Consider the following 14164-nt stretch of genomic DNA (forward strand, 5'->3'; position numbering starts at 1 on the left):
GAGGAGGAGCGGGCTCATATAGAAGTAATCTATAAAGCTGCCTGGCAAACACAGTGCGAGACAGCTTCCTAGATTCCTAAGGGAGCCTCCCCTTCCAGGTGCTACAGAAGTCTTTTTCCTGTGGTTTGAAGGTGTTTGCAGGACCCAGTGAGCAGCTGACCAGCAGGATATGTCACCCTCTTTATACATTATAAACCTTGCAGATCCCCGGGACTTCGGGCCTCTGAGCACCTCACCATCCCTGAATCAAGCAATGGCTGTTGATATTTCTAATTTCTTTGTCTATCATGTGTAATTCCTTCTAATCCTGTTAAGCATCTGTACTGCTGCACTGGAGACCAACCTCTGCAAATTGCTTCCCTTCCTACCCAATTACATCTCCCTTGGAACCCCCCCCAAAGGAGTCCCTCCCCTTCTGACTTTGATTTCTCCTTCCTTAGCTGTGGGCTGACTCCCTCTCAGATTCCCTGGCTGTGTTCCTTTGTCTCAACGAGAAGGGGAGAGATGAGACTCCTCCTGCTTCCCCAGCTGAGACAGCAGGACCCTGGGAGCCGAAAGCATCTGCTCCCCCCAGCCTCTTCTCTCTGGTCTCAGCCCCCATCCGAATGCTATCCTCTTTTCTCTCCAGCTTCACCTGTCACAGCCAGTCACTCCACTCCTGAGCCAGTCATGCCCCAGGACTCAAGAAAACACTGCCGTTTTTTAGTAAAACCTGAAGAGAGCTTCCCCATCCTTTCATGGATCCTGAAATCGCTTCTGATCCTCAGTGTCTCCTCTATTATACTCACTAAGGTTGTTATGCTCATATTACATAATAGTCTACCCTAGTTTTCCATGTTAAGCGGTGTGTAATAACTACCATGTTCCGGCTCTGTGTTTGGGGTCCGTAAAATGGTTTAGAGCTCCCATTTCATCCATAAATATTCATTGAAAAGGTGAGAAAATAACCTTTTTAAACAAGACAGTGTGACAAAGTGAGGTTAATGGCTTTTTAATCGGCCAATTCTGCATTGCTGAAAGGCATTGTCTACCTTTGAAAATGTTCAGTCAGGCCAAAAAAGCCTGGCCAGATTGTCAACTGGGACTGGCTAAAACGATCATATTATGCCAGTGCTCTGTAATATACAATGACAGCTAGTCTGTTTCTAGGCCCTAAGCAACTTCCCATATATACCTTCTCAAATCTTAAGGTCATATTCTGAGGCCCTTCTTCAATTGCCCCTGGTGAAGGTGGTGGCTACTAGAGGGACTTTTCACCAGTTTGCCTCTTTAAATAATTTTTTAGTCTTTCAGTTTTAAAAAATGTGTTGTTTATCAGGCGTCAGCAAACTTTTTCAGCAGGGGGCCGGTCCACTGTCCCTCAGACCTTGTGGGGGGCGGCAGACTACATTTTGAAGGGAAAAAAATAAACAAATTCCTATGCCCCCCAAAATAACCCAGAGATGCATTTTAAATAAAAGCACACATTCTGCTCATGTAAAAACTGTAAAAACATGCTGATCCCTGGACTGTCTGCTGGCTGGATTTAGAAGGCAATTGGGCCCCTGGGCCTTAGTTTGCCTACCCATGGTTTAGATCATTAAACTGCTGTTGGGTTTATTCCGTGGCTGTTTTAATTTCCTTTAGCTTCATTCTTTTATAATTGTTATTGTGCTTTGTGGTTTTTAACTTCTGTTTTGTCACCGTTTGGCTCTAAAGAAATGTTAGTAAAAAAAAAAAAGTTTAACATGCACCTGATGAAGTAAGATTCTTGTTTGCGATGTTGTCCTTGTTTAATCAGCATAAAATCATCTCGTTTATTTACCCTCAAGTATTTCTGTTCATTACATGTCAATGTCAGATTAGCATTACAGATGTATGAAGCTATATGAATTTAGCATACAGCAAATAACTCACCCACACCCACACCCACACTTACCCGAGCTGGCTTCTTCTGGGTCACCTGTTGTGGCTGCAAAGAAAGAGTAAAAAAAGATATTATTTAGATGGTTTATGACAAAGGAAAGTCTTCTCTTTCTCATACAGTCGTACCTTGGATCCTGAACGCCCTGGAACTCAGACGTTTTGGCTCCCGAACGCTGCAAACCCAGAAGTGACTGTTCTGGTTTGTGAATGTTCTTTTGGAACCCGAACATCTAACGGGGCTTCTGCAGTTTCTTATTGGCAGCAGCAGCTTCCACAATTTGGTTTTCAAACATTTGGAAGTCGAATGGACTTCTGGAACGGATTCCATTCGACTTCCAAGGTACGACTGTACTGTGTAACAAAGCCTTCCTCAATGTGGAGCCCATCAGGCTGTGCTGGATGATGCTCATGGAAACTGTAGTCCAAAACATCTGGAGAATACCAGGTAGGTGAAGGCCAATGTAACATACAGCAGGAAAACCTCAATTTTCAGTATTATGTGTGATATGATGTGTATCCTTTTTGATTAGAATTATATGCTTATACATTTCCAGTCTGGGAAATTACAGTACAACAATACAGCTGGGAAAGACAAGAGATTGTTTGCATATTTTCTACAATTATTCTAATTTAGCTGCACATACTTTGTATAACATTCCCATGGCATACATGAAAATAATGTAAACAAAAACTACAGTTGGGGGATATTTGCAGAATTCTATTAGTCTTCATGGAATTCCAGTAAATATAGGTAAAGAGATAACAGTACTGCAACATTGTACAAAGTCCATCCCCCATACCTGCTTTTGAGGTCATCCAGATTTGTGTACATAATTTTTGTCCAAAGTATCCCTAAATTGTAGAGTTGGAAGGGACCACAAGAGTCATCTAGTCCAACCCCCTGCAATGCAGGAATCTTTTGTCTAATGTGGGGCTCAAACCCCCAATGCTGAAACTGAATCTCATGCTCTATCAATTGAGCTATCCCAGCTGCCAACTGACATTTTGCTGCATTGGTAGGAAGAGAGTTTTTTGTTTTTTTAATGCATTCATGGAGATTTTTCTTCTCATTATACTAAGCAGAGGACTAAAATACAATGGTGGTTTGAATAAGAAGAGTCTGGTTTCAATCCTTTTGGAGCATGCAGAGATTCCTTAAAACAATGAACTCACAGCTTACTGTATTAAGGATATACTATGCAAGGAGTCAAATCTCTGCAGACAAAAAGTCTGTATCCTCTGAAGTAGAACATAAGGGTCCATGGGAGACCAATGTAGGACCAGGTTTGCAAAATCACCCATAGCTCAATTTTCTAGACACGTTACCAAAACATTTTTTTAAAATCATTTTTATTAAGTTTCCATTTTATATAAATATAACACACTCAAGTTTTTGAATTATATTCCACTCGCATGAACACTCGATTCCCCTCCCTTCCGGCCCATGGTTACCTTAAATTATATCTTTTTTTTAAAAAATGCATTTCAATTTCCCCTCTTCTATTCAATTCCAATCATCACTAAATTATATTAATTGTAAATTGGTGCTTTCTATAAACTATCAAGCTTTAAATCAGTCCTGTCAGTGCTGTTAAATGTTTACAATTATCCTTCAAATACTCTATAAACTTATTCCCGTCTTTTTGAAACGTTTGATCCCTAGTTTCGGATTTTCCCAGGCAATTTCGCAAACTCAGCATATTCCACCATCTTCGCCTGCCAGTCCTGGATTGTTGGTACGTTACCAAAACATTTTAGCTCCCCACTTTTTAGTTCCCCATCACACTTTTGAGTTCAAATGAATATGTGTTCAGCCTGGGGAGTTTCCCAGCGCTGTTGAAAATCCAGCCTGTTTCATAAAGCATAAAACACAACTTATGACTTTTCAAAGTCAAATGCAGCCCACATGCCATGTATAGCACCCCTGTAAACCTTTGGTTTTGTTGCCTGTGGCCACAAAAACATGGTTATGGAACATCCGGCAGGTAGGCTGCGTTTAGCCTGGTGGGTCACAAGGTGGGTCACATATATCCTGGCTTTAAAGGCTAGTCTGCCACTCACCTGTCTTGACCATTAGCATCTATCATTACATCTCCTTTCATTCTGCAATGCTAAATTCCTTAAAATATGAAATGCTTGCTCAAGACCACCTGAAAATCACACCCTTTGCCGAGCTGTGTGATCTGGCTGTGCCTACTCAGCTGTGAGGCAAAGAAGTTCAGAAAGGCACTTTCTTTTTAATTACTTCACAGCTTCACAGAATAAATCCTGCCCATTTTGACAGAATGCTGCCCCCACTTCTGATCTGGCAAGCCAACTCCTTCTCTTTCAATTCTCTCGTCATGCTCACTCCCCCCCCCCCGCAAATTATTTCCTGCAGCATACGCCTCACCTGTTCCACTCCGTCTGTTACCAGTTAAACAGACTCATCCTTTCTAGTTTATAAGGTAAAAAGGGAAAGGTAAAGGACCCTTGGATGGTTAAATCCAGACAAAGGTGACTATGGGGTTGCGGCACTCATCTTGCTTTCAGACCGAGGGAGCTGGCATTTGTCCACAGACACGTTTTCCAGGTTCTGGAGCAACGGAACACCGTGGCGGAAACCAGAGCGCATGGAAACGCCGTTTACCTTCCCGCCACACCGGTACCTATTTATCTACTCATGTTGGTATGCTTTCAAACTGCTAGGTTGGCAGGAGCTGGGACAGAGCAATGGGAGCTCACCCTGTTGCAGGGATTCGAAAAGCCAACCTTCTGATCAGCAAGCCCAAGAGGCTCAGTGGTTTAGACCACAGCGCCACCCGCATCCCATTAGTTTATAAGAAACCCCACTGAAGGGCCATAGCTCATCTGCATACTGAAAGTCCTAGGTTAAATCCCCAGCATTTCCAGGTAGGCCTAGGAGAAACCCTGGGGAGCCACTGCTATTGAGCTAGATCAGGCATGTCCAAAGTCTGTTTCTGGGGTGTAATCCAGTTCAATCAGTTTATTTCCTGGGTTAAAATCCCAAAAAAACTTCAACCCTAAAAAAGCTGTGAACAACTTTGGGTTAAAATCATAAAAAGCTCACAATCCAACTTCATCAAATCTGGCCCTCTTTGAAAAAAGTTTGGACACCAGTGAGCTAGATGGACCAATGATCTGACTCAAAGGTAGCTGCCTAAGTTCTTCTGTATTCTGTCCATTGGTAAACCTACTGGTATTAAGCAAGTGTACTGTCACAAGACAGGAAAGCTGTGCCACTGGAATAATTATTTAGAGCAAGTGTGGGGGAACCTTTGATCTGCCAGATATTACTAAACTGGAACTCCCATCAGCCCTGGCAAGCATGAGCTATCACCCAGGTTGATGGGAGTTGTAGTTCATTCAGCAACATCTGGAGGTCCAAAGGTCCCCCACACCTGATTTAAAATGTTATTTTGGCCAACATGGATAGCAGAATGCTCCGATACTTAGGGGCAGGGCAGAACAGAGTTGACTGGATTGAGAACAGAAAGACTCTGGCAAAACATCACACCTTCTGTACCTGGTATTAGTAATGGCTGGGAATCTGTGTGTGGCTTTTATTTATCTCAGTTGGTATCCATCCTGGATCTGAATTAATTTTACATATGTGTTGCTGTTGTTTTAATCTTTTTTATATTTATAGTAGTTTTTTATTATAAAAAACGTTCTTACTGACTTTTTATATACCTATCTATTTTATATATGTCATTGTGTTGTAAATTAAATTTTAAATGCCCCATGGGAAGTTATTCGCAAAATTAATAAACAATAAAATACAACTAAAAAATCAGTATGAATATTTCATGCAGGTGTGCCACTTACCACCTGAATGAAGCTTGTGCACCAGTTTGGGAACCCCTGCCCCTAGAGAGTGATTTAGTCTAGCAAGTTTATTTTCCTTGTATTTGGTAAACAAAGCTAAGCATTTCGGAACTGGCAATTCTGCCCAATATTTATTTGCAAGTGGCATCCAGTCATTGTACCTAATGAACTTATGAAATGGAAAATGTTCTGTAGAAACTTTTCTGCCCCATGTTACTGATAGCTACCTGAGAACCACATGTATACTGTCTTGATTTCCATGACAGACTAAAAGGCGGGATAGAAATGTGAGAAAATTAAAAATAGAAGCAAGGTTCATAAGGGTCGTAGCCAATGTCAATCCTACTCAAGAGTAGCGCTTAGTTGGATGCAACTCAATGTCCTGTCAAGTTGCACATATTCCTGCTTTCTAGGCAGTTATGTGCAGGGAATATCCACACAGTGAGCGGCTTTCCAGTATCACAGTGCCTGCATGTAGTGCAAGTTGGAATTAAAAAAACAACAACACCTCTCTGCGGGGTCCATAATATCTGAATAGGCCCTCAGTAGAAACTTTGGGAAATGCTGAATTAGAACATGGCAATAAACACATGGAACAAGCATCCACTGCCATCATGGAAGGAGATACTGCAGAACTGCAGAATAAATTCCAGCCCTGCCAAAGAAGAATTCTCACTTAAACAGAGCACTCATTCATTCACAGCCATTCTCCAATTTGCCTTAGCAATTACTGCAGGATCAAAGCCACACAACACCAACTAAACGATACAATGTTATTTACCATGGGTTAGATCTCCCATTGTTATATATCAACAATTATAAATTTTCTTCAGTTGAATAATGTCTTCCCTGTTTTAAGCCTTAAATGGCTTCATTTTGAATCACACAGTTTTTCCATGTGAAAGCTAGGAAACACATAAGTAATCTAGAGATTGTATTCCCCCCCCCCCCCCGATCAAACTTTTGGTGGAAATCTGAAAACAAGTGAGTTTTCAAGCAGCATGTCTCTTTTTCAGAAATGAAATGGTTCGAGGAAGACTTACGGTAAAAATCCCCCCCTCTCGGAGGCAAAGAAAAAAGATTGAACTAGTTTGCAGAAGTACAATCAATCTATCCAGGATCACAAACCCACTCTTTTTAAATTACAAGCCACAATCTAGCAGGCAAAGACGTTATCAGCCTTTAGACAGCAAAAGTCCTGAATGAGTAACATTCCTATAAACTTTGGTCTGCATCCAATCAGTCAAAGTACAATGTTTTCCTTTTGCTATTTTCATGAATGGCTGCAGTATTGTGCCTCGGTTCAGTCACGACTCCTCCTCTACAGCCATTCATAAAAATAAAAACAAACCAAAACAAACATGCACAAAAACTTTCTGGGTCCAGCCTGGAGCCACTGGGTGCCAGAGGCTGAGAAAACATACTGGCAGCTCCAACTCCAAACAGCACTGAAGTATTCAGGGATCTGCTTGGTGGTCTGTAAAGTATGAAGTGCTGTATGGAAGGGCAGCTGGTAGAATTACTGTGACACATACTAGGCAGTGAGCCAGAGTTGGCCTTGTTTCAGACATTGTCTTTCCTCTCATTGAAGTGTCAGGACCTAATTCATGGAAAATTTGGTGAATTGGCAGCTGTTTCAGAGGATTTCATTGAGTTGCAGTGTGCAGGAGTCACATGAATGCAGGGTACTCAGCCAAGAAACAGGGGGATTTCTGAGCAGTAGAAACCAGTAAGCCTGCAAGAATGTCTGTGGATTTGATGTGGTTTTGGAGTAAACATGTGTACAGGTGTAATCAGCAGGGGAGGGGAGAGAGGTGGAAGGAGTGCTAATGACTGAGATTATTAAAGAGAGCAAGGCCTTTTGAAATGCACAGTCTTCTGGCAACAACATCCAGGCCCCCCCCAAGGGTGCAAAGGTCTGGTCAGCACAAAGTTTGTAGTAGATACATGTGTAAGGCAGACACTGCAATGTAACCGAATCCTGAAAGAAGGCCGCTAGTTAAGGTTGAAACAAACAAATTGAACAAACAAGCTGGATAATAAAATGCATTTTTTGTATTTGCATTATTGTATTTGCTGAATACCCAGGTGGCGCTGTGGGTTAAACCACAGAGTCTAGGGCTTGCCAATCAGAAGGTTGGCAGTTCGAATCCCTGCGACTGGGTGAGCTCCTGTTGTTCGGTCCCAGCTCCTGCACACCTAGCATTTCGAAAGCACATCAAAGTGCAAGTAGATAAATAGGGACCGCTCCGGCGGGAAGGTAAACGGCACTTCCGTGCGCTACTCTGGTTCTCCAGAAAGCGGCTTTGTCATGCTGGCCACATGACCCGGAAGCTGTCTGTGGACAAACGCTGGCTCCCTCGGCCTATAGAGCGAGATGAGCGCTGCAACCCCAGAGTTGTCCATGACTGGACATAATGGTCAGGGGTACCTTTACCTTTTTACTTAAGAGGGAAGGCTAAATCACTTCCCTGTGTTCCAGGACATGCCAGTGCAACCTGCATAAGAGACTTGGGTTCGTTCACACTTTGCTCATCCCACAGCTGGTAAGCACAGGTCTGAGAGGTTTGCTGTTTGCCCTGCTGCATTCCCCAGGACAGCCTGCTCTTTACTGCTGAATTGGAGCGAACATCAATCCACAGAAAACCTAACTGACATTTGTTCCAATTCAGAAGTAAAGAGTGGCTTTCCGTGGGGTAAAGTGGCAGGACAAGCAGAAGTGTAGACGAGCCCTCAAATAGGCATATAGAGAAGAAAGAAATGAGGTAGAAGGATCTGTATGCTGGGAGGTAAGACACACTTTTGAGAGAGGAGGGAAAGACTGAGAGCCCTTCCAGAGGATCACTTTATTGGAGCACTCGTCCTGATTTGCTTGCACAAAGCTTACATGGAGGTTAGATTATATCTGGCCTTTACTGAGCATGCATTTGTTTTCAAAGTTATACAACAGGGAACATTCTTCCTGATTTTTTGGGTGGTGTTGACACATCTTCCTGTTAGCCATTCATTCATCCTACTCTTTTCAAATCATTTCTGCATCACTTTCCAAAATGAATAAATAAATTAATCTGTTTCTTTTTCTGAAGTGGACTTGTGCAGAGCCTTTTAATCTACTTTGAATGTGCAAACCTGAATTTCCGGTATGTAAAATAGTGACAGTCTGGAGGACCTCTGACTATGGAGGTGGCCCCTGGAGTTTGCCTTGTGACTAATCCTCTTTTCATGCCAACTTCTTTTGTGGAGTTATCAAATGTTGGAGAAAGCAAACCTTTCTCCAGATATTGGACTGTTCACGAACTCCATATGGAACATTGTGTTTTTATTCTGTAAACTGCCCTGTGATCCACAGGTATATTCAATAAATAATAAATAGCAACCCTTTTGCAAACTGCTGAAAGCTTTTCAAATACAGTTGTTTTTATGACCAACCTGTAAAGCTGACCCATTATTATCACCATAGTAGGAATAAATGTAAGTGTCAAAAAGCAGCTCGCTGTGGAAGAACCTCTTGCCTCCAAGATCTTCAATAGTGAGTTATTACTTTTGTCCCACGAGGCATTTTTACACTGGAGCCTCTTTCAATCTCCGTAATGACTTGGGTGGAGCTATCCTCACAAGTGCACACTGTTAAGGATAATGATTTAATTTCCTAAAATGGGAATATTTACTTACGTTGAATTACTGTGTACTTTTAACATGGCTTTCCCCCCTACTCTGGTAGTAGCTCTCATGTGACTGGCTGCCTGTCAGTCACAAGAGAGGCATTCCATTATGTTGTGACTGTTATTCCAGTAACTGTTGTTTTTAACTGGTGTGTGTGTGTGTGTGTGTGTGTGTGGGAGAATGGCTGTTGAGAGAGGCTTCTAAGGATACTGCTAAGGACAGTGCTGTGTCAGTGCGATCTGTCTGAAGCGAAACAGACAGTGGAAGATTCCCCAAATACTAATAGGGAGAAACCTGTGCAGGTGCTCTCAGTAAGGAACAAAGAGAATACTGCTGAGGTGAAAGTAAAAACTGTAAGGACTGAGTGAGGTAAAAAAACAAAAAAGTGGTGCAAGTTGCAACACAGTTTTGCTTTTAAGTCTAAATAAGAAGACTTCAATTTAGAATACAAGTGAGAACCTAGTTATGTTTGAATAAGGAAGAGGTTATAAATATATTCTTCTCAGCTATGTTTATGAAAATAAAAGTTCTTTTGAATATAAAGAGTCTGGACATTGTATAGTCTTTACAAAGAAGCTATCAATCACCTAGAAGAGTTATTTAGCGTCCTAGCTGTAAGCTACTCTGCTACTTTACATATGATCAAAATCTATTTTATATACAATAACACACACTTGTGGGGGGAAAAAATTAAAACAAACTCCAAATCAAACAGCTATTTTCTTTATACTACTTATGTTCTAAAATGTGGATTTTTAACAGGAATTACACCAGGGTGGAACTAACTGGAAGTTGGAATTCCCTGAGCAGTTTCAGAATTGAAGTGTTCCATTCCATCCATTCCTAATTAAAACCAACTGGAGTTGACAGTGTACCCAGAATCTTTTTAACACAAGTTGACAATGGCTGCACCTCACACTGTACATGAGTAGAAGAGGGTGGGGAAGTGGATGGAGAAAGGAAGAAAGGAGGAAAGGAAGAAAGGAAGGAAGAAAGAAAGAGCGAGCGAGCAAGGGAATGTGTGATGTCTCAGGCCTCTTGACAATCTAAAAGCTCCATTTCTGCACCTGACTCAGGGGCCGTTAATAGGACCAGGCTGTTTGTGACATTTGTGCTTTGGCTAAAGTATTATGTCCCCTAGTCTCTAGAACAAAAGGTCATGATTTCTGCCTTCTTCACCTCATGTTTGCAATTAAGTAGTCACCGTAATGTCTGTGAACACAGAGAGCTATGAGTGGCTGGAATCCATCCTAAAAACTGACCCTTATAGTGTCAAGGAGATTTAACGGTACTCTGTACAGACTCATAAACCTGAACAATAGTAACCTGTGAAGAATCTGTGGAATTTAATAAACAAACAAACAAACACTATTTTCTTCCTTTTCGTTCTACTTGGTTCCATTTGCAGAATTTAATACTAATGATACTAGTAGGATAATTCAAATGTTATTTATGGGTTTATTAAACTGACTTCTCTTGACTTTTTCTGGACCTAGTTTTATAGGAAAACCCACACAATCTCAGGGGGTTGCATGGTGGGAGTACAATGTTATTTAGCCAATTGCAATGTAAGCATTACTTTTTATTCGTAAGGTTATGGGGAACAGCAGTACTCCTCAAATATGATTTGATGGATTACTCTTTTCCAATTCAAATGTATTCCCACAAAAAGCCCATTCAGGCAGCTGACGCTTCCAAGATGTTACAAGCATATTCAACAGGGCAAAGTTCTGCTTACAAAGTTCAGGCTAACAATATAAACATTATATTGAAATAAGGAATCTTTCATTGTACAGTGAGAAGGCCCACCCCAACCACTTACCTGCTACCCACAATTCATTTGCTGTTTGAAGTGTGCATTTAAATATCCCAGTTAGGGCTGGAGTTTGGGTAGCCACTGCCAGAGGTAGAAAATGTTGTGGCAGTGAAAAGGGAAAGGAGAACAGACTCTCAGATCTCCACTTGGAGAAGATCTAGCTGGATTAAACTGAGGATTAAAGCTGAAACTGATCTATCGCCCTTTCCCAGCGAAGTGCTCTACCACCAAGCTATTGCCCCTCTGGGTCATTCCATGGTAACTCACGTTACATTTGACTTATGATTACAACAATTAAGTAATATCTAAACATAGTAAATGAGAAGCAATCTTGAATAAAATAATTGTGTATATAATACATACCTGGTTATTTTAAAAACCTATTACCTTTTTCATATTAATTTCAAAATATTAAAAATAAAAATTATTTTTGTGTGGTAACTCGCGTTACATGAATTGGACAGCTTAATTTTATGTACCCACGTTTTTTCTTTTTCCTCCTCTTACGAGGAATTTAGAAAAAAACTTTTTAGGTAATAGTATTACAGAAATCTTGCCTTTCATAGCATAGTGGTCAGGCATCTCAAATTTCAATGGTTATTAATTGAATAACTTTTCTCATGGTAACTCACGTTACATAATATGGTAACTCGCGTTACTTTTCAAATAATAATTTCATACATTGGAATTTTATGAAGGTAAACAATTATTTCCTTGTCACGTAGGAAATTTTGACAAATATTTATTTAAACATGAATGTTAGAGACAGTTTAGAATCTATAATAGTCTCTTGAATTAACCATAGTAGGTGGGGAAATTACGCCAATGACTTTAGATCAGATGTAAAATATTTCATCAGCAGGCATAGGCCATGTCCAGAAATTTCCAGTTTTTTTCATAGCACTAACTTTGTATTCCTGCTGCTCTTCAACAATTTTAATGTCTTTCACAGTTCCTGGAAAAAAACATTTCCCTCATAACTCACTTCTACCCAAGATCCAAGCTTAATATCAGCAGGAACTGTTGAACCTGCAACAGTAGGAAGGTTAGAACTAAATGAAGGTAGAACTCCCACTTCATAGGTCTGCTTAGTTACTGCATCACTATTTTTAGAAAGTATGGAGCAAATAGGTTTGTGTTCCAGAATCTTAATATGGTGCAACTTTGATATGGCCTTCACTGGCTGCGCACTTTTGAAAATATTCAGCGTAGCGTTTCCTTTAACGATTTGGCCTGGTGTGATCTCCACTACTTTCACCATAGAGACTTTAGTTGTTGTGGTGACAAACTGAGTGGCACTGAAAACCAGGGGCGTAGCAAGGGGGGCAGGCCGCCCCTAGTTCCAGGGGAGGGGGTGACACTTTGGCTGGCCCCTCCCACCCCGCCCCGCCAGGTGGGCCCCGAACAGGGGCATGTCGCCCTTCCCCCCTTTCCAGCAGCTATTTTTCGGCGGGGGGTGGGCCAGTGAGGAGGGGGTGTCACACTGGCATGACACCCCTCCTCGCTGGCCCACCCCCCGCCGAAAAAACCCCTGGGGGGGAGGAAGCAGAACAGGTGCATTCAAGCACCTGCTCTGCTTCTCTTTTCCCCCTTTCTGCCGCTTTTTTTCGGCAGGGGGGGCGGGCCAGCGAGGGGGGTTGTCACGCTTGTCACCCCCTCCTCGCTGGCCCACCCCCGCTGAAAAAAAGCCGCGGGAAGGGGGAAATTCCCCCTTTCTGCATCCACGTGCGCCGTGACGTCACGACGCATGCGTCATGCCCCTCCCCCAGGGGGGTGCCTCTGCACCGCCGCCGCCCCCAGCAGCGCAGAGGCTTGCTACGCCACTGTTGAAAACTATTTGCTTTCTTGCTCTCACTGCATTCCAAACTTGACGCTTAATGGTCCCTCCTATGCCATCAATTGGGCCTTTGCCATGCGATGTAGCAAAGTAGTTCCACCTTATTTCCTTGTGGTGCTTTTCTTCAAGAGCAGCAATTGCAGCCACAACATATTTGTTCTTAAATTGTGAGCTCGGTCCATCAGACCATACATTAATTATGTCAACTTCTTTACGAATCTTCTGCAAAATGAAATCTATGTAACATACCACTGTCTCCTTTGAATGATCAGAATTGTCAAAAGCAAGAACCAATGGGTGGTGCTTCCCACTATACCACATTGAACAAGTAAACAAGCTTACTTGGTTTTGTTTCCAGTGAGCACTTTGAATTTCATCCTGTGCCACACAGGTGTAATTTTCCAAAAAGTAATTTTCCGAAAAGAGCAATTAGAATGCAAAATTTGAGCACTGTAACGCGAGTTACCATAATTGCGGTAACTCACGTTACACATTTTGATAGTGTTTGTAGGGCACAAACTGTAACATAAAATTATAATGTTTACAAGATTACATTGCATCTATTGCCTAGAAGGAAAATGCAGAAAAGTTTAATTCTGAAGCTCCAATTCAGGAAGATATTCTAAAAATAACTTGTTTTGGTAACTCACGTTACAGCTTCATCATCAATAATTAAAATCAATCAATACCAATGAAAAATGTAATTGGAGCAATATAGACTATTTGCAATCAAAAGATGACATTTTAAGCTTTCAGTATACATATTACAATAATTGTTTACATGGTTTGAATAGATTTTATCTTACCTTTAATGTATGTCTAACTTCAAAAACAAATTCATTTGCAACATGTGCTACATTCAGGTGGTTGCCATCTTGGAATGAAGCATTCTGGGAATAATTTGTTTTGTTGCCAAAACAATTTGATATGTGTACACAAACTTAACATGTAAAAAATATATTTTTTTAAAAAAATATTTTTTTGAATTTTTTCCTCATTTTCATGGAATGACCCCTCTCTGAATATTTCACTTGGGCATTTTGAGGGAGAAATTTTACTTTCTTGGGTTCCATGATCACTGCAGTTGGTGACAGCAGTCATGAAATTAGAAGACG

The 14164-nt window shown here is 41.4% G+C and overlaps 1 protein-coding gene across 1 annotated transcript in view; it reads right to left on the reverse strand.

The window, feature by feature from the left end:
• HMGA2 (high mobility group AT-hook 2) overlaps positions 1-14164 on the reverse strand; it is a 131535-nt gene that overhangs the window by 14363 nt on the left and 103008 nt on the right. Inside the window, exon 4 of the mRNA XM_033163365.1 lies at positions 1919-1951. Within this exon, the coding sequence (XP_033019256.1) occupies positions 1919-1951 (33 nt within the window). The remainder of the gene's footprint in view (positions 1-1918; positions 1952-14164) is intronic.

The sequence above is a fragment of the Lacerta agilis genome, chromosome 10 (genome assembly GCF_009819535.1).
Source record: "Lacerta agilis isolate rLacAgi1 chromosome 10, rLacAgi1.pri, whole genome shotgun sequence".
NCBI lineage: Eukaryota > Metazoa > Chordata > Lepidosauria > Squamata > Lacertidae > Lacerta > Lacerta agilis.